Source organism: Symphalangus syndactylus, chromosome 16 (assembly GCF_028878055.3).
Source record: "Symphalangus syndactylus isolate Jambi chromosome 16, NHGRI_mSymSyn1-v2.1_pri, whole genome shotgun sequence".
In the NCBI taxonomy this organism is placed as follows: Eukaryota; Metazoa; Chordata; class Mammalia; order Primates; family Hylobatidae; genus Symphalangus; species Symphalangus syndactylus.
Window position 1 is genome coordinate 91,247,890 of NC_072438.2, and position 24,571 is coordinate 91,272,460.

The 24,571-nt window shown below is 42.1% G+C and overlaps 1 protein-coding gene across 7 annotated transcripts in view; it reads left to right on the forward strand.

Annotated features, from left to right (window-relative positions):
• The window catches only part of CTNND2 (catenin delta 2), a 936,154-nt gene that overhangs the window by 505,886 nt on the left and 405,697 nt on the right, over nt 1-24,571 (forward strand). For all 7 annotated transcript variants that reach the window (XM_055245590.2, XM_055245587.2, XM_055245588.2 and 4 more), the window contains 2 exons: nt 851-1,023; nt 12,868-13,438. In XM_055245590.2, coding sequence (XP_055101565.1) covers nt 851-1,023; nt 12,868-13,438 — 744 coding nt within the window. The remainder of the gene's footprint in view (nt 1-850; nt 1,024-12,867; nt 13,439-24,571) is intronic.

Here is a 24,571-nt window from a genome sequence, read left to right on the forward strand (position 1 = left end):
AAAGTAACAAGCACATTTACTCTCCTCTATACTTATTTGATCCCCAAAGAGAGTATTAAATTTGATCAAAGAAAATTTGCTTAAAAAGAAAATGGGAAGATGTTTGCAAGGATCTCATCTAAATAGAATATAAGAAAATAAAACACAATTTCTTATGCAACGTATAATTAAATAAGACCAGAAACTGATTCTTCATCCCTTGTAATATCAGCTACATTCGTGGCACGAATTTGAACACTGTATGTTCTCTTTGTTCTCCTACTGTGCACTGCTGTGATGGTAAAGGTAACCAGTCATCAGGGATTATGTGAGGCGACGGTAAATTCCACATTGTACAAAGAGCTATTAATATTTTAAACACTGTCTACCCTTCAGGCACTGAGGTATTATATCACTATTTCTACAATAGAATTTGTCAGTGATTGGAAGGTTTCGAGTGTTTTAGCATCTCGATCATTAAGTAGGAGATATAATTGTATTAGCGACATTAACGGGTACCAAAAAGTAGAGTTTTACATTATTTCAAATATTTCTGATATGGTCTGATCCCAAAATAACTACTTGATTAACTAATTTGTCTCATAAAAAATGTCTCTATGTAGGTCAGGATGAGATCATTTGAAAAATCTACTCCTTTGAGAACTTTTAAACCGCCACCAAAAAAAAAAAAAAAAAATCTCATCTGAGAGCTGGAGTCAAATTATATGGTCATTTTAGTTCTCAGAATTTTAAGCGTGGATGGCTGGAATCATGTGCATGAGATAATTCTAGGCTACTCTCAATAAATAATACATATCATTTCTGCTTCACTGAGACTGTCACTGACTGCTCTAAATGACTTTCAATGCAGGGCCCAGCCTGCTCTCCCAGAGTGCACTTCAGCTCAATTCCAAACCTGAAGGGTCTTTCCAGTATCCGGCCAGCTACCATAGCAACCAGACCCTGGCCCTGGGGGAAACCACCCCTTCACAGCTCCCGGCCCGAGGCACACAAGCCCGAGCTACGGGCCAGAGCTTCAGCCAGGTAGGTACCCAGTGCTGTATGGTGTCAGTGGACTCCAAGGGGACAGGTGGGGAACGGGCATGCAGTGGATGTGGAGATTGTGGAGATCCAGCCTGCCTTTTTGTAGGTATGTCCCTCAACTTGAGGGAAAATGCCCTTTGGTGCTGTGAATGAAGGAAAGAAATAATAAAATACAATTATGGAGTAATGCTAAATTACAAATGTTTTCTTTAGAAATATCTATGTATTGTTCACGCTATACCTGTCTTATATATGTTTCCCTGTGTGACTATGTCAGTATCCATCTAGTTACTCCCTCTATGCCTATATGTGATATAAGTATGACATACATTCTGAGTTTGTGAGTGTACTCGGAAGAAAATACTGAGTATTGTGTCTCCTAAAAAAACCATGGGATTGCTTTGGGGTTTTTGATATTAATATAAAGAAACATACTATAACGTGTAATCAGGTAAACAGAAGTGTTTGGAAAATAATTGTGATGAGTTTAGGCATAGCTGCATTTTGCGAAGTCTGATTTTGAAATGTGCCCCCAATTGTTTCTTTAAGGCATGTGCTTGATCTTACAGTTTCACTACACAAATACATTAGCTGCAGTTAAAACCAACTCTTGGTAAAAAGAAGCAGCTACCAATCTGGAAATGATTTTTTTTTTTTCAAGATGTAAATGTTGTTATATAGAAGGGAGGAGAGAGAGCATGCTAATATTTTAGTTTTTATAATTTTGAGGTACCCACCAGAGTATAATTTTGATCATCATACCAGAGTTAATTTATTGGAAGGCTGTCTTGTTTTAAGCTTATTTTCAGCGACATAAGCCCTTTTAACCTCTGTGTTTTTGCTTCTGGAATGAAGAACAGCAAGCCCCACACCACGTTTGCAGCTGACAAAGTTAGTTTCAGCCCTTTTGCATCTACTGGGCACTATCTCTTCCAGGAACCCTTCCTCTGAAATGCTCACTATGCACCACTGGCTCTGCAACCCCTGAGCCTATCTGTCTCACCAATTTATTGATGTTATCCATCCAGGCATTCCTCTAACTAAACTGAAAGCCACTTGAGGGCAGGACTTTTTTCATCTTTGTATCAGGAGCACCTGGCAGGCCACATGGCCCCAAGAAATGAATGCAGAGGTGAGAGGCAAAGAGGGTTAACAGCCTGATGCAGGTATTACTACGTGCTCATTTATGTGACATTCACATTATTGATGCAGGAGCTGAAAGTTTATTTGGATTTCCATTACTAACGTTAAATTATTGTGCCAGAAACAATTTTTGAAATATGATTACCTTATTTAAGCAACATCCTTGTCCATCAGTGGCTTTGTAAGTTTTACCTTCTCACAATGCTGAATGATAGGAATGTGGGTAAGAGGAACTGGTAAAACATTCCATTGAAATAAAGGGCCTGTCCCTCCACCCACATTCAAAGTTGCTTTAAAGCTTAGTCAGAAAGGGTTACTAAGTTATAAAGACATCAAAGCTCTGTATCTGAAGTCATCAGAGTTATAGTTTGAAGACATCGATAAACGTAAATGTTCAAAGGTATAACTTAAGTTTGAGGCAAAGGTTACCGGTAGACTCACTTACCTGGCAGTGGGTAGGATGCATAAGTCTGAGTAATCAAACCAGGAGTTGAAATGTTCTAATTCACTCTACTAACAGAAGGGAAACCATTGTGGAAGAGCTGAACTCTCATTTATTTAACTCAGTGGTAGATATTGGTACTATAATTTACTTTAGCTGTGTGCTGAAGTATGAAAGGCATGCTTACTGAATATTCTGTAGCGCCTGTGACTTCAGTGTAATGTCAGAGGAATGTTCAACAAATAAGCCAGCATTTTCACTCTGCTTTTAGTGTTATACCCTTGAGAAAAGGGAGGCCACATTCCATTCCAATAATGACACTATTGTTCAGATCCGTCTATTTGAGTGGTGTGATACTTTTCAAAATTCTGATCAGTGTTAAATCTTACTCCTTCAAGCCTAGGTTAATTTTTACAATATCCTGTAATAATAAATTGCCACAAGGCCTAATATAATTCGAACGATGGCTAACAGATGTCAGACCAAGTGAGTATGGTCAATCATCAATCAAAACAAATATATTTTATTTTTTTGTCTAAAAAACTGTGTAATTCTAAAGTAAAGCAATAATTTTTTATCTGGTTCATAAATTTAAATGTAATTTCAAAGGAGTATTATAAATGCTCAAATATTCTAATTTCAGTATTTAAAAATCTCTATTCAGCATAATAAATGCTTATTCAGTGATCATCACCAGGATCTACAATAGGCCCTGATGATATGTGTGTAACCCGCATTGCCCCAACTTATCAGTCCAAAACTCAAACTGTAAACCACCCAAATTGCCATAAAATATTTGTCCTCTGACGTTATTCTTTAAAATCATTCTTCTGAGACTTAGGATGAGTTCATGGAGCGGGTCCAGAGGAGAGGGAGTGGACTACCCTTCCCATCAGACCCCAAGGCCATTCTAGAAAGTGACCTGAGCTGATTTATAGATATCCTTTCCCCACGGCCAGCACTCTGCTCAGCTATGCTGCAAGCTCCTGCCCCAGCCTCTAAATAAGTTGTGTAGGTCACCCCTCCACAGACCCCTTCTTCTTCCAGGTCAACCTTCACCTTTGTGTGTCTAGGTTATTCTTTGATGCATTCAAGATGTTTATCATGTGCCAGTTGTTGCCATGAGCCTGTGTGCTCGGGATGGAGAAGTAAAGAAAGTAGACATGATCCCAGTCCTCAAGGAACTTCTATTCTAGAATCAGGGATGGAGACTCAGAAAATCAACACAGCAAATAAGTAAATTGCACAGTACATTAGAAAGTGATGGTTTCTATGGGAGGAAATGGATACAGACTAGGGTAAGCAAGATCCAAAGTGCATGGGGGAGTGCAGCATGATAGGGACCTCGAGGAGACTTTTGGGCAAAGACATGGAGAAGAGGAAGGAAGCTATATGGCTCCCTCTGCACAGCAAATGCAGTGGCCCCTGGATGGGGCAGCCTGGCATGCTGACAGAGGAGCAGCAAGGATGCCAGGGTGGCTACAGTGGACTGCAGGAGTTGTGAGGTGATGGGAAACCACTCAGGCATTGATAGGATTCCATTTTTTACTGGGAGTGAAGTAAGTAGCCAGTAGAGAATCTCAAGCAGAGGAACGACATGATCTACCTTACGTGTTAAAGACATTACTCTGTCATATAATAAGTGATATCCTATAGGTAGTTGCATTTAAGTCTGTTTCTTCCTATTAGATTGCCCTGCTGCAAGAGCGAGAATGATGCAAGACTTACCTTCATATCCCTCACAGTTGACCCAGGGTTCACCAGATATCCATCAGGTTCTGCCAACACCAGCCTGATGTTTTATAATTATTCTCTGCAGGTTTGTGGGTGGCTAGAAGATAAAGAAGTTGGCTTTCCTCCAGGTTTTTCCTGCTTCCACTCACATAAAATTTCCATTGGATTGTATGAAATGCTAAACGCAAAACTTCTGGCAAAGAGGAGCCAAAAACCAACTCTAAGCATGTTGGTTTTGCCCCATGTCCAAATGTAAAATAGTTTCACCAAGCATTTTGTCCCTCAAACAAAAAAACTATGCAAGAAGTATAAAAATATACATCTGTAGAAAGAGCACTGGCAAAGGAGTACACAAGCCTAAAGATTTCAAAATCTTTGCATATTTTCCAATAGAATTGAACAGTATGCACAATCGCAATCTTAGGGAAATGGCCTGCTTGCTGTAAGAAGTTAAGAATTGTATGATAGTTCTCTAAAATAAAACTGAACAGTGGTAAGTGTTCTAGAAAAGCAATACACTTTTTGAGAAACAAAATTTCCATTTCTTTTTGATCTGGCTTATCTATTTAATGTTGTGCTGACTTTTATGTCTTAAAAGTCCTCATTAATGCTATATCATAATCATAAGTACACCATCTGCTCACTTCTTTCAGAAGGAAATGTGTTCATTGTGTTTGGAACATTGCTTATTGGTGCACACTCATGCAGGTGGATGTGAAGGCCAAGGGGAAGGGGAAGCTGAAGGAGGAGCAAGTTCCCCATAAACACCTGTGTCTTAAGTGTTGAATAAAAATGGTGGTAAAGACAGCTAGTATGAATTCACTCCCGTTTGCTTAATTATGAAATAAGTTGTTGTTAGGTAAAACCTGCAGAGAAAAGTCACCAATAAATTTGGAAAACACAAAAATTGCAGAAATATTTTTAACATAAATGTATACATTATGCAACATTTAGAAGAGAATTCGTATTGTTTCACGTATTTTCCTTGGCATATTTGCAGGAAAGTGGCAGAATATTTGTTTTTAAGATAGTTTTAGGATGACTCTCTGTTGTGAATCCCTATTCCTTGCTTTGCTTTAAAATCTTTTCTCTCCATTTTCTCTTTCCAGGATAAGTATATTTAGTTTGGCTTCAATAATGGAAACATTGCTCGTGGCAGGGAGGGTGTATACGTGTTTTGCTGTAACATTTTCTCTTCTGAGCAAATATTTGGGCTATTGCAATTATATTAAATGAGCCTCTTGCTGAAATAAAATTCTGTGTAGTATATTTTTGCCAGTGATCATGTAGGTTTTAAGAAAGAGCTGCCATCAAGAAATACCTCCTTACGTATTCTTCAAGATGAATTTATAAGATACTTACGTCATTGTTTTATTTCTTTCTTCTCTATTTTCTTTCCACTGGTAGGCCACAGAAATGGCCACATGAAATACTTTTCAGAACATTTACTGATAATGATCCTAATCAATTTTCATTAAAGGGAGGTCAAAGGGAAGGAAAAATCAGTACTCAAGGATGCAAACATCTACGTCACCATGTTTGCACTTGTGACTTAGAGACCTGGGGAAAATGTATCCATTGCCACCTCCTTCTAACTGCAGTGGCAGAGACAAAATAGTTTGCTAAATTTCTCTCTCTCGCTTTCTGTCTTGTTCTTTCTCTCCCCCTCCTCCATAATTTTGGGACCATTGGGCAGAGAGAAAGCAGTGAGGGTGGTTTCTCCTATTATTTCCAGGGATATAGTTGCTTTTATGGTCCTTTTGATTTGGGTGTTCCCATCTGAGGAAAGAAATTTCTTCCAAGTGCCTTGGGTTTTCTGTTACTTAAGTTCAGTTTGTTGTGGACACCACCTTTCAGTGTTAGTGGGACGTCACCACCAGGTAAACCCAGCCCTTCTTTTCTCACCAACAGTAATGATCCCAGTGGTGATGACTTCGGGGAAGGTGTATAAAATGTGCATAGAAGCTATCTCTTCTCTTATGTTACATATTAGCTTTTACCAAAACCAGCACCCCTCAAGAGAATCATCGAACAAAGCCCTGGGTGATTTTATTTAGTTATTGCCAAAATCAAACTTTTCTCACAGTACCAGAATTTTCTCCCTTTGGAATTAAAGAATGGCATTCCTTTGGAAGATGGTTTGAAAAGAAAACTTTTCAACGTTTTTTGAGCAATGGTGGGCGTGCTCAAGCAAATTCATTACGTGCCGGGGAGTAAGTTCAAGGCACACAACTTATTTGGGGATGTAGATTTGTTTTACTTGCACGATATTATAGGAACATTTCATATAGTACTAAATATGATTGTAAACATTTTGGAGTTGGTGATTTCTTCATGTTTCAAAATTGTGAGAGTAAATCGCCTTATCTGTCTTTGTGCACAAGCCCAAAGCTCTAGACAAACTTACACTAGGAAAGTGCAACAGTTTCTCCAAACAGTTAATCAGCAGCACAGAGCTGGTATGACTCAGTTACCTTACCAGAGTGCTCTCAGTAGAAACAGACTTCTTTGAATATGTCATCTTTAAGCCATGCCCTGTTTTTGATTATGCAGGATTGATCTTGCCTTTCTTAACTCACTGAAGGAGTACATTTTGTCATTGCTTTTACTTTCTCATGGCCTTGTCACAACTTAAATCACTCTGCATTGAGACATCTTCCTCACACACGAGCTCCAATGTCTTCCTCCCCCAGTCCGTGGCCACATTCACATTTTGACTCCTCTGTGGCCCTGGCCCTGTGGCCTGTGCCTTCCTTTGAATGTGCTCCCCAGCTGCACCTGTCATAACCCTGTGCTTGCCTGGGCGCACTGCTCCCTGCGGTGACCTCAGGTGCCACCAGCCAATATTATCTGGAAAAGGAAGACATCATTAGTAACTAGGTTTGCCAGTCTGATTGTAATCCCAGGAAGACAGAAAGGGATGAATACAGTGAATAATGGAGCAGACTGCTGATCCCATTAAGCTGGACTCAGGGAAGCCACAAAACGGGGCTCCAGTTCTCCATTCCTGACACTGTCAGCCCGGCTGCCCAGCATCCTGGGCAAATAGGCCTCCTGTCCCAGAAGTGGGGGCCTTGCTGACAACTTAAGAAAACTTGGCAGGTCTAAATGCGTCTTCACAGGACTGCTCATGAATCATGAGCCCGCTTTATAAAATGTGCTTTTGCTTAGTGACAGGGCTTACTCATGATTAGAAGTCAAGATTCCTTAGAGATTACAGGCTGTCAAGTCTCTTGTTAACTGGATATAAGCATTGGGGGGATTTGTTTTATTTTGTTTGCACTGCCAGATCCCCAAAGAATGAGGATTGAATAAATTTTCAAGTTCTGAGAATTGACCCCTTATGACTCCTCTGCCATTCCTACTCCCTCCGTAGAAGATTCAGCGTGAAAGAATTTGGAAGCAAATGTGCTTGGCACTAAGACCAGTGCCACTTTCTGGTTTGAGTGCCATATTCTTAGGGGCTCCTACTCCCCCAAAGAACAGTGTCTTAATTGTGAGCCAGATAGTAATCTGTACAAACAAAAATACACCATTGATAGATCTCCAAAATAACATCAAAGTAAAATACTCCATATAAGGGAATTGTTGAGAGCTCTTCAAAAACAAACTCCTCATTTGTACATGGTATAGACAGATCAAGCATCCCTTGTTTGAAATGCAGGGGATCAGAAGTGTTTTAGAGTTCAGATTTTTTGGGGGGACGATTTTAGAATACGTGCATATCCATAATGAGATTTCTTGGGGATGGGACCCCCCCCAGTCTAAAGACAAAATTCATTTGTATTTCATACATAACTCATAGCCTGAAGGTAAGTTTATATGACATTTTAAATAATGTTGTACTTGAAACAAAGTTTATGTACATTAAACTATCAGAAAGCAAAGGTGTCAGGTGTAGAATTTTCTACTGTGACATTCATGTCGGTGCTCAAAATGTTTGGGATTTTTGGATTTCAGATTTTGGATTTTCAGAGTAGGGATGCCCAGACGTAGTAGGCTCTTGTTAATGGTTTATTGAGTCAGTGAGTAAATTAATGCATCAAACTTGAGTACTGTTCATTAATGGCTGTTGGAATAATGTACATATTCCCTAACTTCCCATTTCAATATTTTTTCTACTATACTTTGTAAATACATCCTCCCCTTAAACAGTTCTATAAAATAGGTATAAATGCATCTACAATTACACAAGAGGCCTCAATATACCACTAAGTACACACACACACACACCATGTAATGTAAAAATTGTGACACTGAATATATCCTAAATCTGACCCATCTGAAACATACGTATACAGATAAAATAATTTGTAACAGCTTTGATGAGTTGATGTTCCGTATTTCTTGAAAAATTTCCCATAAGGGAAACAAGAACTGAACTACACTTAATGTGCGCCATACTCTGCATATCAGAAACTATTGAATCAGAACATCTCCTTGATGGGGTTGTTCATCTGTGAACATTCTGCTTCCTTGTCCATTTCTCACAAATGAGTTCCTCATTTTGAAGGAGTGGGAAAGACAAATAAAGTTGCCCTCCAGGCTGAGACTGATCCAAAGAGCTGAGAATGAAGACAGAGTCAAGAATTGTCTCTGCCAGCAGCCTAGATGGTGTGACCAAGGATGGGGCCCAATCTATTCCAAGTATATCTAAATTTGTTATATCATTATTTTTATTTTCACAGTCACACATCAATAAAAAATTATTTCAACTGTCTTTGCATGTACACACACATTTCCAAATATCTCCAGGGAAGCAGTATGTAGTAATCTTTAGTTTAAAAAAGGAAAATGAAACTTTACTTGAATTCTAACTTTAAAATCAGATTTGCAGCTTTATAGTGCTAACATACTTTTAAGGTAGAATTGAACTCTTGTGACACTAAAGTGAATACAATTCTGTATGTGTTGAAATGTGTTTCGATTATTTCTAATGCAACAGTGGATAGTAATAAACTATCCTATGATTGTGCAGCAGGCTTGAATGACAGCCTCGGGTATCTTTAACTGACAAAGAGTTACTAAATCAAATTCGGTAATGAAAGAAAACATAAGCACAAGGGTGAAAAGAGGCTCCCCCAAATTTTGTTTTTATTCAAATGATGCTACAAACCAAATTTCTCTGTTTAACCAAAGAATAGTTCTTAGGCATTTATTACTCTATAAGCCATTGAAATGGAATATAGCACCCCTGGATTATTTATTGTAAACTGTGGAGGGGCTTAGACAACTGTGCTGTCCAAGAAGGTGGCCACTAGTCACATGTGGCTGTTTAACTTAATTAAAGTTAAGTGTGTACTGAAGTTCCTCAGCTGATTAGCCACATTTCAGTCTGTCAATCAGCCCGTGTGTTCAGCGGTGCCATATTGAGCAGTACAGATTTAGAACATTCTCTACATTGTAGAAAGCACTGCTGGTAACTCACCAGTGTAGCTGGTGCTCCTGAGAAGGTGCTCTAGTTGATGATGGCTTCTTATGCAAATGGATTCAGAAGGCTTTTTTGGAAGTGCATTTTAGTACACAGTGGACAATACCACTTACTATGTTAAACAGTATATAAAATGTTATTGTTTATACTTTTCCTTTTTTCATGCCAAAATTATTAGCACAATTTTACCAAGATCCTATAATATCTAAAAGACTTTCGAATTGGTTGCTGTAGCTTGTCAAAATGTCTACAGCTCATGCGGCAGTTCTCAAGACTTCTACAGATTTGGGGTCCATTTAAGAAAACATAGGAGACAGTCATATTCAGCACTTAGTACACCTGAGACTAGATATTTTGACAGATTACAAGAAAAATAAAATATCTGTAAAAAGTATTAAGGTTTTCACAGGATACATGTTGTTCTAATATTTAAACATTAGAATGAATACTGACTTAATATTCTCATTTACACTGGTATGCTTTAGTTAGTGCTTATTAAAAATTATGCTATTTGGTAATGGCATCGTTAGTGTACTCTGAGGTTGTTTTATTAATGTTACATAGCCAAGACATAACAGAAAGTTTTTGTTTTGTTGTAAATAGGGAGCAGAGAGTGCTCCTGAAACCTTGGAGAAAGGGTTCTTTCTTCTCATTTTGTTCCCTGTGGGAAGGGATTTCAGAAATTTTGGTCGGATGCTTTTCCATCACTTGCCAGCTGTGTTCTGCATGGCTGAGTGTTGCTCAGGCCCCAGTTGATAGGGAACCCCAGTAGAGATTCACAAGAAAAGTGTCTGCAGCTTAGTGGTAGTTCTCAGAGCAGCAGCATCTGCCTGCTCTGGGAAATTGTTAGAAATGCACACCCCGGGGCCCGCTCTGCACCCTCCAAATCTAAGTGTCTTCTGGAGCAGTGTTGGCAAACTTTGACCAGCACCGTAATCACCCAGAGTACTGGTTAAAACCCAGAACCCTCGGCCCCTTCCCCAGAGTTTGTTCAGTTTATAGTGGGGTATGATTCTGATTGCTCTGATTCCTCTAGAATTTTTTTTTTTTTAAATGCTGAAAAGACCATCCACAATGATGCTGCAGCTGCGGGAACAGGGACCTCCCTTTGAAAACCACTGCTCTAGGGGGGACGTGGGACTCATACTTGGTTGCACAGTGAAATCACCTGCTGAGCTTCCAAAAAAACCTGATATATGGGTCTCACCTTCAGGGATACTGAATTAAATGGCAATGGTAAGTCATGAGTATTGAGATTTTTTTTTTTAAAGCACCCCTGGAGATTATAATATACAGCTAAATTTGAGAAGCCCAGTCTATTTAATACATGTTTCATGCTTAGAGCTGCCACTGGGAGAGAAGCAAAATTGCATCAAAGCCACCTCCTCAATGACTCTGGATGAAGCTGGACTATTTCTCTGGGGTTCAGAGTAAGCACACCCACATCTGTAGTGCTCGTCCCCCATCCTCCACATATAAGACCCTCATAGCCTTGAGACTAACTTGAGGAACCATTCCACAAATATTCCTGGAGTCTCTGCTAGGAATCAGGCCTTGTTCTACTTGCTGGGGACACATCATTGAACAAACTCATAGAGCTTACATTTTACTTTCACTCTTAACATTAAAATAATTGCTTTATGGATTGCATGTGTGTATGAGAATATTTAAAATATATACACCGTACGTAAATACATATGCATACACATACACACACTCTGCATAGAGAAAGTCTCTCACCAAAGTGTTTACCTCCTATGGCAGGCTGCTCCTAATAGAGAATTTTGATGTTGCTCAATTAACTCTCTCAGATCTGCATATGAACTTGACATCCCAGATAAAATTTGGAGTGCCTGTGTATGTGCAATGAAAGTGCCCAGTCTATTATTTGCCAATTGCCATTCCAAAACGGGTAGAGAGGCATAATTGAAACTTTTAATGGCTAGCATCTGTTCAATCTTCTCTTCCTCCCTTCCCTCCATCTCTCTCGAGTCCTCCTCCCCACCCATCTCCCACCCCTCATTTCAAATCCCTCCTTCCCAGCTTCTCTCCAACTCTGTGTACAGTCCTACTCCCTTTTCACACCAGCAGGCTCTCAAAACCCTCTCTGCTCCCCCGGGAAAGCCTGGAAGATCTGAGCCCTCCTGCCCAGAAGTGGTTGACAATGTAGTGTTTTCATTCGAATGCAAATTTGTCTCTGGACAAGATTCAAGGAAAGTGCTTTCCCCTCCAACTGTCTCTCCAGCTCCTCCCCAGCCCTTGTTGTCTTTTGTGTTCTTGTAAATAAATGAGAGGCGAATGGCTTTCAATTTGAAGACACAGCTGCAGGGGGCTCTTACAGGGAGCTAGAGAGAGAAAGATGCTGAAAGATTGGGAGCCCAGTGTTACAATCTAGAAAAGGGAGGCTTTTTTAGCATTCTCATTTCCAATTGCTCTAATTCCTCTAGAATTTTTTTTTAATGCTGAAAAGACGAAGCGAATTCATTCTGACTTAATATTTTTCCCTCCGTTTAACTTTTCATTGTCCAAAAAGAAGAATCCACGCGACAATAGCAACAGAATAAACTGTAAGAAGTATGTTTATTCTTGATGTTCTCCAGATAAGTATGTAACTCGGCCAATCTCGGAGGTAGAAAGTGTATCTAATGAAATGATCTGGGGCAAGGATGGGGAGTGGGGGACAGAAAAAGGTTTACTGCCCGAATTTCTCATTAAAACGCACAGATCGTGATTGCGACCAGGGAGATCGTGATTGCCCTGTCGGGGGGCCTTTAAAAATCTTTATGTGACTAAATGCGATGCTTCTGCTATTCCTGAAATAACATCGACATGTAAGCAAACACAGGTCTTATTTGTCAAAGGTGACTTCCCTCCAGTAGTCAGCTGGCCTGTGCCAGTGTCCGGACAAGAAATCCGCCCCAGGAGAGTTCGGGGCGCAGGTTCGCATATCGCCCCGAGCGCAGCTGGGATCGCAGAGCCGCCGGGCGCCCGCGGCATCCCCGGTGTGCCTCTGCTCTCGGGGCCGGGCTGGGCCGGGTGGGCCGTGTGCTACTCTCTCGCTAAGTGCGCGTGTTCTCTCCTCTCCCGGGCACAGGGCACGACCAGCCGCGCCGGCCACCTGGCGGGGCCCGAGCCCGCGCCGCCGCCGCCGCCGCCGCCGCGGGAGTCGTTCGCGCCCAGCCTGGGCAGCGCCTTCCACCTGCCCGACGCGCCGCCAGCCGCCGCCGCCGCCGCCGCCGCGCTCTACTACTCCAGCTCCACGCTGCCCGCGCCGCCGCGCGGGGGCTCCCCGCTGGCCGCGCCCCAGGGTGGTTCGCCCACCAAGCTGCAGCGCGGCGGCTCGGCCCCCGAGGGCGCCACCTACGCCGCGCCGCGCGGCTCCTCGCCCAAGCAGTCGCCCAGCCGCCTGGCCAAGTCCTACAGCACCAGCTCGCCCATCAACATCGTCGTGTCCTCGGCCGGCCTGTCCCCGATCCGCGTGACCTCGCCCCCCACCGTGCAGTCCACCATCTCCTCCTCGCCCATCCACCAGCTGAGCTCCACCATCGGCACGTACGCCACCCTGTCGCCCACCAAGCGCCTGGTCCACGCGTCTGAGCAGTACAGCAAGCACTCGCAGGAGCTGTATGCCACGGCCACCCTCCAGAGGCCGGGCAGCCTGGCAGGTAAAGGCTCGCTGCCACCTGGCGCGGCTCACCTGGGCGCGTGGCGGGGGCGCGGAAGCAGCAGCCCGGCTTGAGCAGAAGTGAAGCCGGGAGCGCTGTCTGCCAGGTTGCAGTAGTGGCAGGAGATAGAGAACGCCAGGGCTTCCCTGGAACAAGTCAGTATCTTCCCTACAGTTTGTCAGTGACTTCTTTTCGGGAGTAATGTGGTGTCTCAATCTCTAACACCTATCTCACTCTCTTCTCTCCTCTCTTCTCTCTCTGCCCTCTCCCCAGTCTAATGACTAACTCATAAAAGTAAGACACGTTTAGGAAAGCATCCCATAGACCTGTTGATGGTATCCAGAAAAAAGCAAAACAAGTAACAGTTGCAATATTGACAGGGTCACCTGTAGTTGTCTACGTTTCACTGTGGAAAAAGTAAGGGATTTTCCCAAATTAGAGTTCAGCTTACATCATTTTCAATAGTAGTGGGGAAATAATTAATAATGAATTGCCTTGAATTATTACCCTTTTGTTTTGGCTTGAATTTATTTACATCTTTGCTAAATTAGTTATTGGGAAAACTAAAGGACTCTCCCATACCTGTCATTGGATGCACTTGGGTCCTAACATTTGGGACAAAGTTAGCAATGATGAAGTCCCTTCAATTTGTACCTGCTTTATTACAGGGAGGGAGGGGCTGGGCTTGGGGAGAGAAACCTGCTTTCCTCTGCCAATTTAGAGGAGGTGACATTTCTGTGGTCGTTATGCCCGTCAGAGACCAGGCTGAGCTGGTGCCTCTCTGCTGTTAGCACCATATGCTCAGCTTAAACGAGACACCATGATTGAAAGACTAATGTTTTGTCTTCTGAAACACCTGACAACTAACCCGGATTTATCGTGAATTTTTTTTCCCTTGTAGAAGTATTTGGTAATTGTGTCACTCTAGTAACAGATGCTGTGCTCATATGCTTCCTTTCTTGACACAAATAGATGACTGTGAAGATAAATAGGATTAAAAAAAGGAACTTGTTGCATGCGTGAGGCAGGTGGCCAAGGGCTTCTTTAATTCAGCACAGTAATTGCCAGTGTGGACTGGCCTGGCCTGACAGGATGCAGGCTGGGGTGCCGCTGCCCACAAAATTATGCTAGCTACGTTTACTGAAATGAAAATATTCTCTCACTCACTGCCTCTCTTTCTTAAATACAATTTTTGAGGTAGGCAATTATTAGTGCCAACCCAGTGTGAGTACCAAAATCTTTATGCTGTAGGGACTCGGGAGTAGCGATCTGCTTCGAAAAGGGGGCGAGTGAACATGTACTGAAACTTCATGTGTATGATTTTGTAAAATAAGTTACCAGATCATGTCAAGAAGGGGGAGATGGGTGGAGTTCTTTCGAGACTCCATGACACCCTTCTCAGCCATGCCCACCACCACAGAGAAGAGGAGACTGAGGCGCAGGGAGTCCAGGCGTCCTGCTAGAGGCCATTTCATTTCTTACACTTACCTCATGAAAGAAATCAGGAGTCTTAGCTTCCAGTTCTTTCTCCCACAGGTGATATGTGTAGACTTTTGCATGTTCTACCCTGTCATTTCAGTAGCGATTCAGAATATGGCCACATGGCTGAAGATACCTGTGGAGAGGTTAGGGGAGGCTGAATGGAGCTGAATAGAGCCAACAGCTCCTTCTGTCATTGCATCTAAGAAGGGGTAGTAAAAGTACATTGTAAAAATAGATTGTGTTGCACTTAGGTTGCTTATACCCAGGGAAGGTATAAGGGACAAACTCGATGCTTCTGAGAGATTAGGAATATTGGAACTCCGAGACCCCCATGCCTGATTTTGTGTGCTTGATACCATTCGAGGCATTGTGAAGTTGGGAGCTACTTGGTTTGCTAGTTGAAAGAGCACAGTTAGGTCAAGATGGCAAAACAGCTTTTGGAATTTTGGAGTTGTGATTTTAGAGATTTGTCACTGATGACTAGGAAGGGTGGATACAGGATAGGTAGTGACTTTCACTAATTCATCATTCTACACACACACACACAAACACACACACACACACACACACACACACATACACAGAGTCTCACTCTATTGGTTGCCCAGGCTGGAGTGCAGTGGTGCGATCTCGGCTCACTGCAACATCCGCCTCCTGGGTTCAAGTGATTCTCCCGCCTCAGCCTCCCGATAGCTGGGATTACAGGCACCTGCCTCCATGCCTGGCTAATTTTTGTATATTTTGTAGAGACTGGGTTTCACCATGTGGGCCAGGCCAGTCTCAACCTCCTGACCTCAAGTGATCTGCCCACTTTGGCCTCCCAAAGTTCTAGGATTACAGGCCTTAGCCACCGCACCTGGCCACCTTCAATAATTACTTTTAAGCACCTTTTATGTACTACCACTGATTTAGATCCTAGGGATAAAATATCAGCCAAAATCCCTGGCCTTGTTTCAAATGAGGAAGACAGAAAGTTATCAAAATACTTATGATAGATGGCCAGAGAAGGCTCTAATTAGGAAGTGACTTTTTAATATATAATTTCCAACTTTTATTTTAGATTCAGGGGGTACCTCTCTGGGTTTGTTAGCTGGGTATATTGCATGATGCTGAGGTTTGGGGTACAGTTGATCCTGTCACCCAGGTACTGAGTATAGTACCCAATAGTTTTGTTTTGTTTTTTGTTTTTTTGAGACAGAGTCTGGCTCTGTCGCCCAGGCTAGAGTGCAGTGGCGTGATCTCGACTCACTACCAGCTCCGCCTCCCAGGTTTATGCCATTCTCCTGCCTCAGCCTCCTGAGCAGCTGGGGCTACAGGCGCCCACCACCACGCCTGGCTAATTTTTTGTATTTTTAGTAGAGACGAGGTTTCACCGTGTTAGCCAGGATAGTCTCGATCTCCTGACCTCGTGATCTGCCCGCCTCGGCCTCCCAAAGTGCTGGGATTACAGGCGTGAGCCACCGCGCCCAGCCCCCAATAGTTTGTTTTTTAGATTCCAGTGATGCCATTAGTTAGTACACAGTACTTACACAGAAGGTAACTTTGAATCTGTCCTGACATAGGCGAGTGAGCTGGCCCTATGACTATCTGGGCAGAAGGTTTTCTAAGCAGGAAGAACAGCAAGTTCAAGGGCTTATAAATGGGGGTGTGTCTGATATGTTTGCTGAGTAGCAAAGAAACCGGGGTGTTAATCAGAGAGAACAAGAGCAAACACATGACTTGAGGTCAGCAAGGTAGGAGTGGAAGGCCAAGTCTGAGAGGCCTTGTAAGTCTTGTGGATAACTTGATGCTGCCTTTGCTAAACCCATGGGCACCACTGAGGATTTGAGCAGAGGAGTAATGCATTCTGATCTAATGTGTAACAGGGTTACTTCGGCTGCCATTTGGAGAATAGACTATCAGGATTAAAGGCAAAAGCAAGAATGTCAGTTGGGAGGTGATTGCAGTAATTTAAGCAAGAGGTGATTATGGTTTGGGTTAAGATGGAAGCATTGGACGTTATGGAAGAGGGTATTATAGTTCTGGATGTGTATATAAGGTATAGCCACTGAGATTTTCTCATGCACTGGGTGATGAAGGTAAGAGAAAAAGAACTCAAGGATACCACCCACCCAACAACCAGAAGAATGGAGTCGCCATCGATTGAGAGGGAGTGGGCTGCAGAGGGACCGGGTGGTCTGGGTGTAGTTGTGGTAAATGCTAAGATCTTGGTTTTGCATAGGTGGTATCTGTCAGAATCAAAGTGCACATAGCCAGTAGAAAGTGGAATATATGCAGGTTAGAGTTTTTCAAGTTTTTCTTGTTTCACTATAAACATTTCCAGAAATTAGAAGCTCTATCTGAGGGTTTCAGGTCATCGACTGTAGCGGGCACTTGGTAAGGAAACACACATTCACAGTTTGCACTGGATCTTCCTGATAGCCAAACCTTAGAGAGTCTGACCAGAAATTTCAGAGTTCTGACTCTGGGAAAACACTACAATTCAGATTCAACCTACAGAGTGTAACTTCTCAGATGTTAAGTCGTCAGAACCCAAAGATCCCTGGATATGTTTAAAATTTCATTTCTTTTATTTAAAAAAAATCGTATCTGCTTTTATCATATAGAGCTACCTGAGTGGAAAGCCAACTCTGCCTTGGGGGAGCTCCCTAAGGCTGGTAGGCTCGTTGCTCACCGTCTTAAAATTAGTACTTGATAAAAGGGGTCACCATTGTATCTACTCATGTACTTTTGCACATAAATAAGGCGATATATGTAACGTACTAGCACATTTTCTGGCTCAGTAGAAGTTGATTGGTATTATTTAGTAATACCTACCATACTGCCTTGGGTGTGCAAGGAAGAAGTCGTTCATCTTTGCTTCAGACACGGAGCAGGTTTATTGAATCCCAAAACATGTCAGTGTCTGTGTTGGGCATATGCAGATGAGTGAGTCATAACCCCTGGTTTCAAGAGACTTAGTTTCAGAACAGACACAGGAATGGGCAGTTTTAAACCCCATGCAGAGTCAGACAGAAGCTAGTTACTATGGGAGCATCCTAGCGGAGCATCTTACAGTGGGGTTCAGTGTGCACCTGGCATGCTTCCTTGATGAGGTGATCCCAGAGCAAAGCCATAAAGGAGCAACTAGAAAGAAACGGTAGCCAGAACAAAGTCAGAGTTGTGGGGATTGTGGGGAGGCAGGGGAAGACAGCTGGCAGCTCAGTGTTTCCTGAGCAAAGACAGAGTGGTAGGGGTGGTGAGACATGAAGGCGCAGAGGGAGATAAGGCTGCTGCATCCCACCGTAATGGACTTAGCATTTGCAGGCAACTGACCTGGTCATATTTGCTTGTAGAAACTTTGTTCTGGGAAGTGTGTGGAGGCTGGAATTACAAAGAAAAAATGAGCAGAGAATCACTTTGGAAGCCACTGAAGTAGTCCTTCACTGCTTCTTAAAACTCTTTCCTGTTTGTTTTGAAATGGGACAATACAAAAATTATCACTTACAAATGGTTGAGAAAAAAGGCTAGTCAGCGACATAACCTGCTTTTTATATTTTTTCCTGACCCAAACTTTGTTTAGTTTTTTTTTTTATAAATTAAGAGTTAAATGTATTATTTTAATACATCTCATGTGGTCTCCAGCAACTTAATGAGGCAGGCATGATTTTTACCCCCATTCTACAGATTTAAAAACTGGAGCTTATGGATGATAACCTCCTTGTCCAAAGTTACTTGTCTAGAAATGACAGGGATGTGATTTGAACCTACGTCGCTTTGACCCCAGAATCTCTGTATAAATGTATGTGATGCATAGTTAGAGGTAGTATATTTTTGTGTCAGTGGAGAAAAACACGAAGGATGTAGAAATGCAATATAAGTTTTCAGCTTATTTAAGTGACTCATTATTTTAAAGAAAGTAATAACAGTATCTAAAAAAATAGTCGACATCCTACTGAATGTGTGACTGTAACTTCACCAGTACCAATTTTGTTCAGTTTTACAAAGAAAATAACATAATCCTTTCACTTTCGGGATTTATAGCTAAATTAATCCTGTTTTGAAAAGAAATACGAATTGTAGATATGCATTAAAGTTAAGTCAAACATCAGAAGCTTATTTTGAGGTAAAATTGAAATGAATGAAATGGAGACTCTTAACCAATGATTTAAATCAAAATTGACCTAATATGGAGAGAAATTTGGTCAAGGGCCTATCTAACCTGTCCCCCAGTCAAATGGACATAAAACTCAGTATTTAGAGTGGATTGTGCACTGTAAACGGTGAATCTTTACTGTTTAGAGATTTCAGACCCATTCCCTGACTGATTAAGGCTTCCAGGTACCCTTTATATAATAAAGAAAAAAAAAGAGTCTAGTCCTAGATGAAAGCTTTGCAATCTCTGCAGTGAGGTTCTCAAAGGAAATGTGAAGTCTACTAGGGTAACGAGCGAGTTTGTTTAGGCCACAGCTCCTGGGATGGGGTCAAAATGCAACATGATATCTGGCTCCTGCTACTCCTTTCAATTCATTTTGGAAAGCTAATCTTCCCGCGCCGTGGACATGCATTGCGCAGTTCTCGTGAACGTTCTGCTCACTCTAGTGCTAGATATTTAGATTTTCCCACCATCACTTAAAGTTAAAAAAAAATAATTCCAGTGTACATTTACTAATTAGAATATGATCAACCTGTGATATCAATCAACTTTAAGCTTTTAAAGGTAGTTAAGGCTGACTTGCTCTCAACTGGAGTTTCCAGGGGTTCTTTCGAACTAGACCTAACTGGGCACTCTCCCAAAATGACAGCGACTCATTGCCTTCCCTGCTGCCCATGCCTCTGGGCTCCAGCCCCTTCCTCATAAGCATTAGGAACCCGGTGCCTGCCCCAGCTGTCTTTAGAATCAATGTAATATGGGTCTCCCTTCTGCATAGCGCATTCTGTCATCCTACACCCCAACACACTTGGGGAGTGCAGGCTGATTTCCACACACCAACCATCTCCTGCTTCCACCAACAAAGCAGTTATTCAGCCAGCCATTTACCCTCTGGAATTCTGGGACCCCATGTTATAGTAGGGAATCCATATCTCAGTGGCTTCGTGCAAGCTCATCTCTCTGTAATTCCCCACCTCCCAGGAAGGCAGACATGAAACCTCTTCAGCAAACCTTCCATGCTTTATACATGCTAAGCCCAGTCTAATAGCGTTCATCTACCTACAGGTCCGGAACTCACAGAAATGGTAATCAAACATTTCTTTTGTAAATTCATTTGATATAGCACCTCTATTCCACTTACCTTCCTATCCAATTTCTATCCAACTGATGTCCAGGTCAAACTGAAGTGGGAACAGTGCAATTTTAACACTCCCATATGGCAAGTTAGTGCCTAAGCCTGGAACTAAGAGTTGGGATTGCAAGGTGGCACAAAAGGTCTTCCTGGTGTCTTTCATTTTTGTTTCCTTCACAGGAGTTAATACCTACCCTTCTTTTCCTACCTCATAGCAGCCTTGTAAATCAAATGGGGGTAAACAGACGCTTTTTTTGTTCTTTGGTAGGAAAGTGGCATCTTTATATAGAATTCTGTGAAAGCTCTTCTAATATTATTGATATTTATATGATTCTGATCATGCTTTAACTGAGAAAATGTGCCCCAAAAAATGAAAACTACCTAAGATAATTGTTCAAGGTGGCATCCTCTGCCCACTCATTTGTTTCCCCTATTTCCCAGACACCTCAAAAAATAAAAATACAGGAATACAATAGGGAATGAAGTCACAAAAGAGACAAAACACAGAGGCTGGGCCCAGTGTCTCACACCTGTAATCCCAGCACTTCGGGAGGCTGAGGTGGGCAGATCATGAGGTCAAGAGTTCGAGACCAGCCTGACCAACATGGTGAAATCCTGTCTCTACTAAAAAATACAAAAAAAAATTAGCCAGGTGTGGTGGCACGTGCCTGTAATCCCAGCTACTCAGGAGGCTGAGGTAGGAGCATTGCTTGAACCCAGGAGGCAGAGGTTGCAGTGAGCCGAGATCGTGCCATTGCACTCCAGCCTGAGCAACAGAGTGAGCTTCCTTCTCAAAAAAAAAAAAAAAGGAGACAAAAACACAGAGACCAGGGTCTGAGTGTCACCAACAAGCAAGCCAAGTTAAGAATTTCTAGAAAGTAGAATGATAAGCAGTTAAAATATAGAAGTGCTATCTTTTGAGAATGAGCTCTGTCTGGACTTTGGAGGTGGACTGGCTGTCTTGTGTGAATTCCTGGACAGGCCCAAGGGTCAGAGCTGAGCTTGAGGGGGTGGGGCTGGGGAGAGATGGGCTGAAGATAGAGGGATTCATTGAAAGGCGGTGTTCAAGACAGTTCTAAGTTGGCACCCCAGGACAAACATCTCTCCTACCAAAATGGTGACCCTGTAGGCAGTGCTTACTCTAAGAGGTGTTCTCTTCAAGAAACTTCTAGACTTCTGTTACAGATGCTGGTTTACATTAGATAGTACAAGTGTATGGAGTGATGAGAAAGTTGGGACTGCTCCCCCAACCCCCACCACTCAGTTTGAAGGAAGACTGCCAGTCTGAATGCCCTGCCTTCCCCTCCAGAAATTCTAACTCAAGAATGCACAGTGGAAAATACTGCCTTGACACTGTGGAAAGAAGCTGTCACTGGGTTTTTCTTTCTCAAATATGATAAATTATCAAAGATTACTGAGGAATTGGAAAGAATTAGTGGCATGAAAAAGAGAGACCAAAATAGAAAATTGATGTAGAAAGGGGAAGTCAGTATTTATTTCTCTTTAGAATAAGAAATACACACACACACAGAGATACATGAACACACACACACACACACACACACACACACACACACAAAGGCATTCATCATTCGGGTCTTAAGCTCAGCTGGTTAGAAGTAGATAATGCCACAGCCTTTTCCATGGCTGAGTCAGTGTCTTAGTCTGTTTAGGTTGCTATTAAAAAAATCATAAATTGTGTAACTTACGAACAACAGAGATTTATTTCTGCTAGTTCTAGAGGCTGGAAAGTCCAAAATCAAGGTGCGGTGCTGGCAGATGCATTGTCCCATGAGGGCCTGCTTTTCGGCTCATCAATGGCCCCTTCTTGCTGTGTCCTCTCCTTTCTCTCTCTGGGGTGTAAGGGCACTAATCCCACTCATGACATGTCCACCCTCATGGCCTCATCACCTCCTAGAGGCCCCACCTCCTAACACCATCACATTGGGAGTTAGCTTTCAACATAAGAATTGGGGGGCGAGGAGAGCGCAAACATTTAGACCCTAGTAGTCAGTTCGCTTGTTGTTATTTACATGATCAAAAACAGTCCCCTTTCCCCCAACTCGGTAGGTTTTTTCAGATATGTAGTATTTATTGCATGTAGTCAAAACAAGTCGACTTTCTGTACTAGAAAGCATCACTAACATCACTAGGGTACCAAACCAGTTGGTTGGTTAACAGTATTGTCTGGATAATGACAACATTTGAAAAAGGAGGTGGGAGAATTTTAGCTATAGATTGGTTTCATCAATTTTGTATTGAGTTAGAAAATTAATGTTTTAATGAATACAACTGCAATTCAAATGATCACTATACATACATAACCCAATAACTAACTGAACTTTAAAATATAAATGCACATACACACATATTAAAGCTTTTGAGAGGAAAAGAATCAAAGGAAAATTTCAGTTCTCCTTAGAACTGTTTATTACATAACAGAATTCCTCTCTTCTCTAACTCATTTTATATATGCTGAATATTATGTTGAATAAAATAATAAAAATTAATAAAATGTTGTTATAGAGAGGTTATAAAATGTAAGTACAGAGAATTACTAATCTGTGAAGCTGTTTGTCATTTCCTCCCTCTAAATTATGTTGAGAGTTAGGGTATCTTTTTCTTCTGGAGTTATGACAAAGGTCACTCTGTGAGTGTTGGTGAAGGATACAAAGCAGTAGAAAAAATGATATAGGGAGAATACATTTTAAGTTTGCATTTTAGAGGCTAAGTGTGTAATTATTTAAAGGGAATTTGTGTAGCCTACCTATTACCTATCTTACGCAGTCTGAGGAAAAAGGCCTCTGTTTAGGATGTTGAGATGTATCTTCATTTACATGTGTTTCAAAATATTTGAACCCATTTACAAAGACAACTGCATGTTTAATCCTATTCTTGCTTGTTAAGCCTTATTCCTGTTCATACCTTGAAAAGTTCGTCTGTACCCCTTTAATGGGCAGAAGCTACATGATCAAAAATGAATACTTAGCTTAGTTCCCACAGCAGTCAGCAGTCTGGAAAGCAGAATGGAGACTTCTGGGCTCTGTGAAGCTTCAGCCCACAGGTCTGGTTTGCATCTTGATGTAACAACAAAAAAAAAAATGTAGATTGGGAGCACCTTGTTCTGGATTATTTCCATGGAAATATTCATAGTGATCCATAATAATGAGGTCTGGAAGGCAGACTCCAGATGCGCTGTTGGAATATTGCACCAATGGGGTATTGAGACACAGCTGTTGAGAAATAAAATGCCACTCGTTGAATTTTATCCCCCTCCTTGATAAGGAAGAATATCTGTGTGAACATGGCCATTAAAAACTCTGGTAAGTGGCTTATTAATAAAGTACTAAGTCATAGATTGCCCTGCATCTGTAGTTAATCAGGACAAACAGAAGATTGTGGTGGTGAAGACTCTGGGCCCACTCCTCCCAGTAGCTGCCAAAGCTACTCCCAGGGAGGAGAGGTAGTTTGAAGCAAATCTTAAATATGAGGCTTCTCCCAGGTAAAAATTAACCTTCACAGATTAAATTTCTTTACGTGCTCATGTCAAAAGACTTTTGTTACAAGTCTGATGTCAAATTATGTTGCTCTTCTGTACAAAGATATTACAAATTCAAAATTTCGATCACTCCATAGTTTCTTATTCTACCTGGTTTCAGCTGAGAAGGGTTTAGGGTGCCTGGTTAGGGTCTTTTCCCTAGCTTCAGTCAGGACTATCTCTCACTTGAAGGATATGGTTACAGTAGTTCTTTATGGCAAGAGTTCACAAGACATACATGATTGTCACAGCACTGACCCCACCCTCCTCAGACGTAACGTTTGATCCAGCCCAGAGACCTACAGAAGGAAAGGGAAAAGGTAGAGGCGGGAAATGTCCTGCCATCTCTGCCTGGCCACAACCTGTGACCTCCCAGGGACTTCCCAGCAGGAGGCATGCTAGGGACATGCCCCTAGGTGTAGCATGCTAGGGGCAAAAAGCAGCCTCTACTTTCAAAGGTACCCGCAGACTTCCGACATTAAAACCTCATCTAAGAAGAGGTTCCTTCCTTCCCTCACTTTCAGGAATGGATATTTCTGGGGATATTCTGAAGCTTCAGCCTTAAAGGGTCTGCTGAGGACCAAACCTTGACACATGCTCCTCAAAATCCTACATCTAGCCCCAAATCTACTAGTTTGACCCCTAGCCATCCAGAGATTGGATGCTTCTTGGAGACGCCTGGAGAATCTTTGAGCTATTCCATTCCCTGGGCCCCTCCCCTGAGGTCCTGGTTGGGAGTGCACCCACAGCATCACTCCTCTTTAAAAAAGTCTCCTAGACAAATGCCGTGCATGTTCTTTCAGGGTTGAGAAGCCCTGAGCTATCCTTACATATGTGTGTATTGTGGCA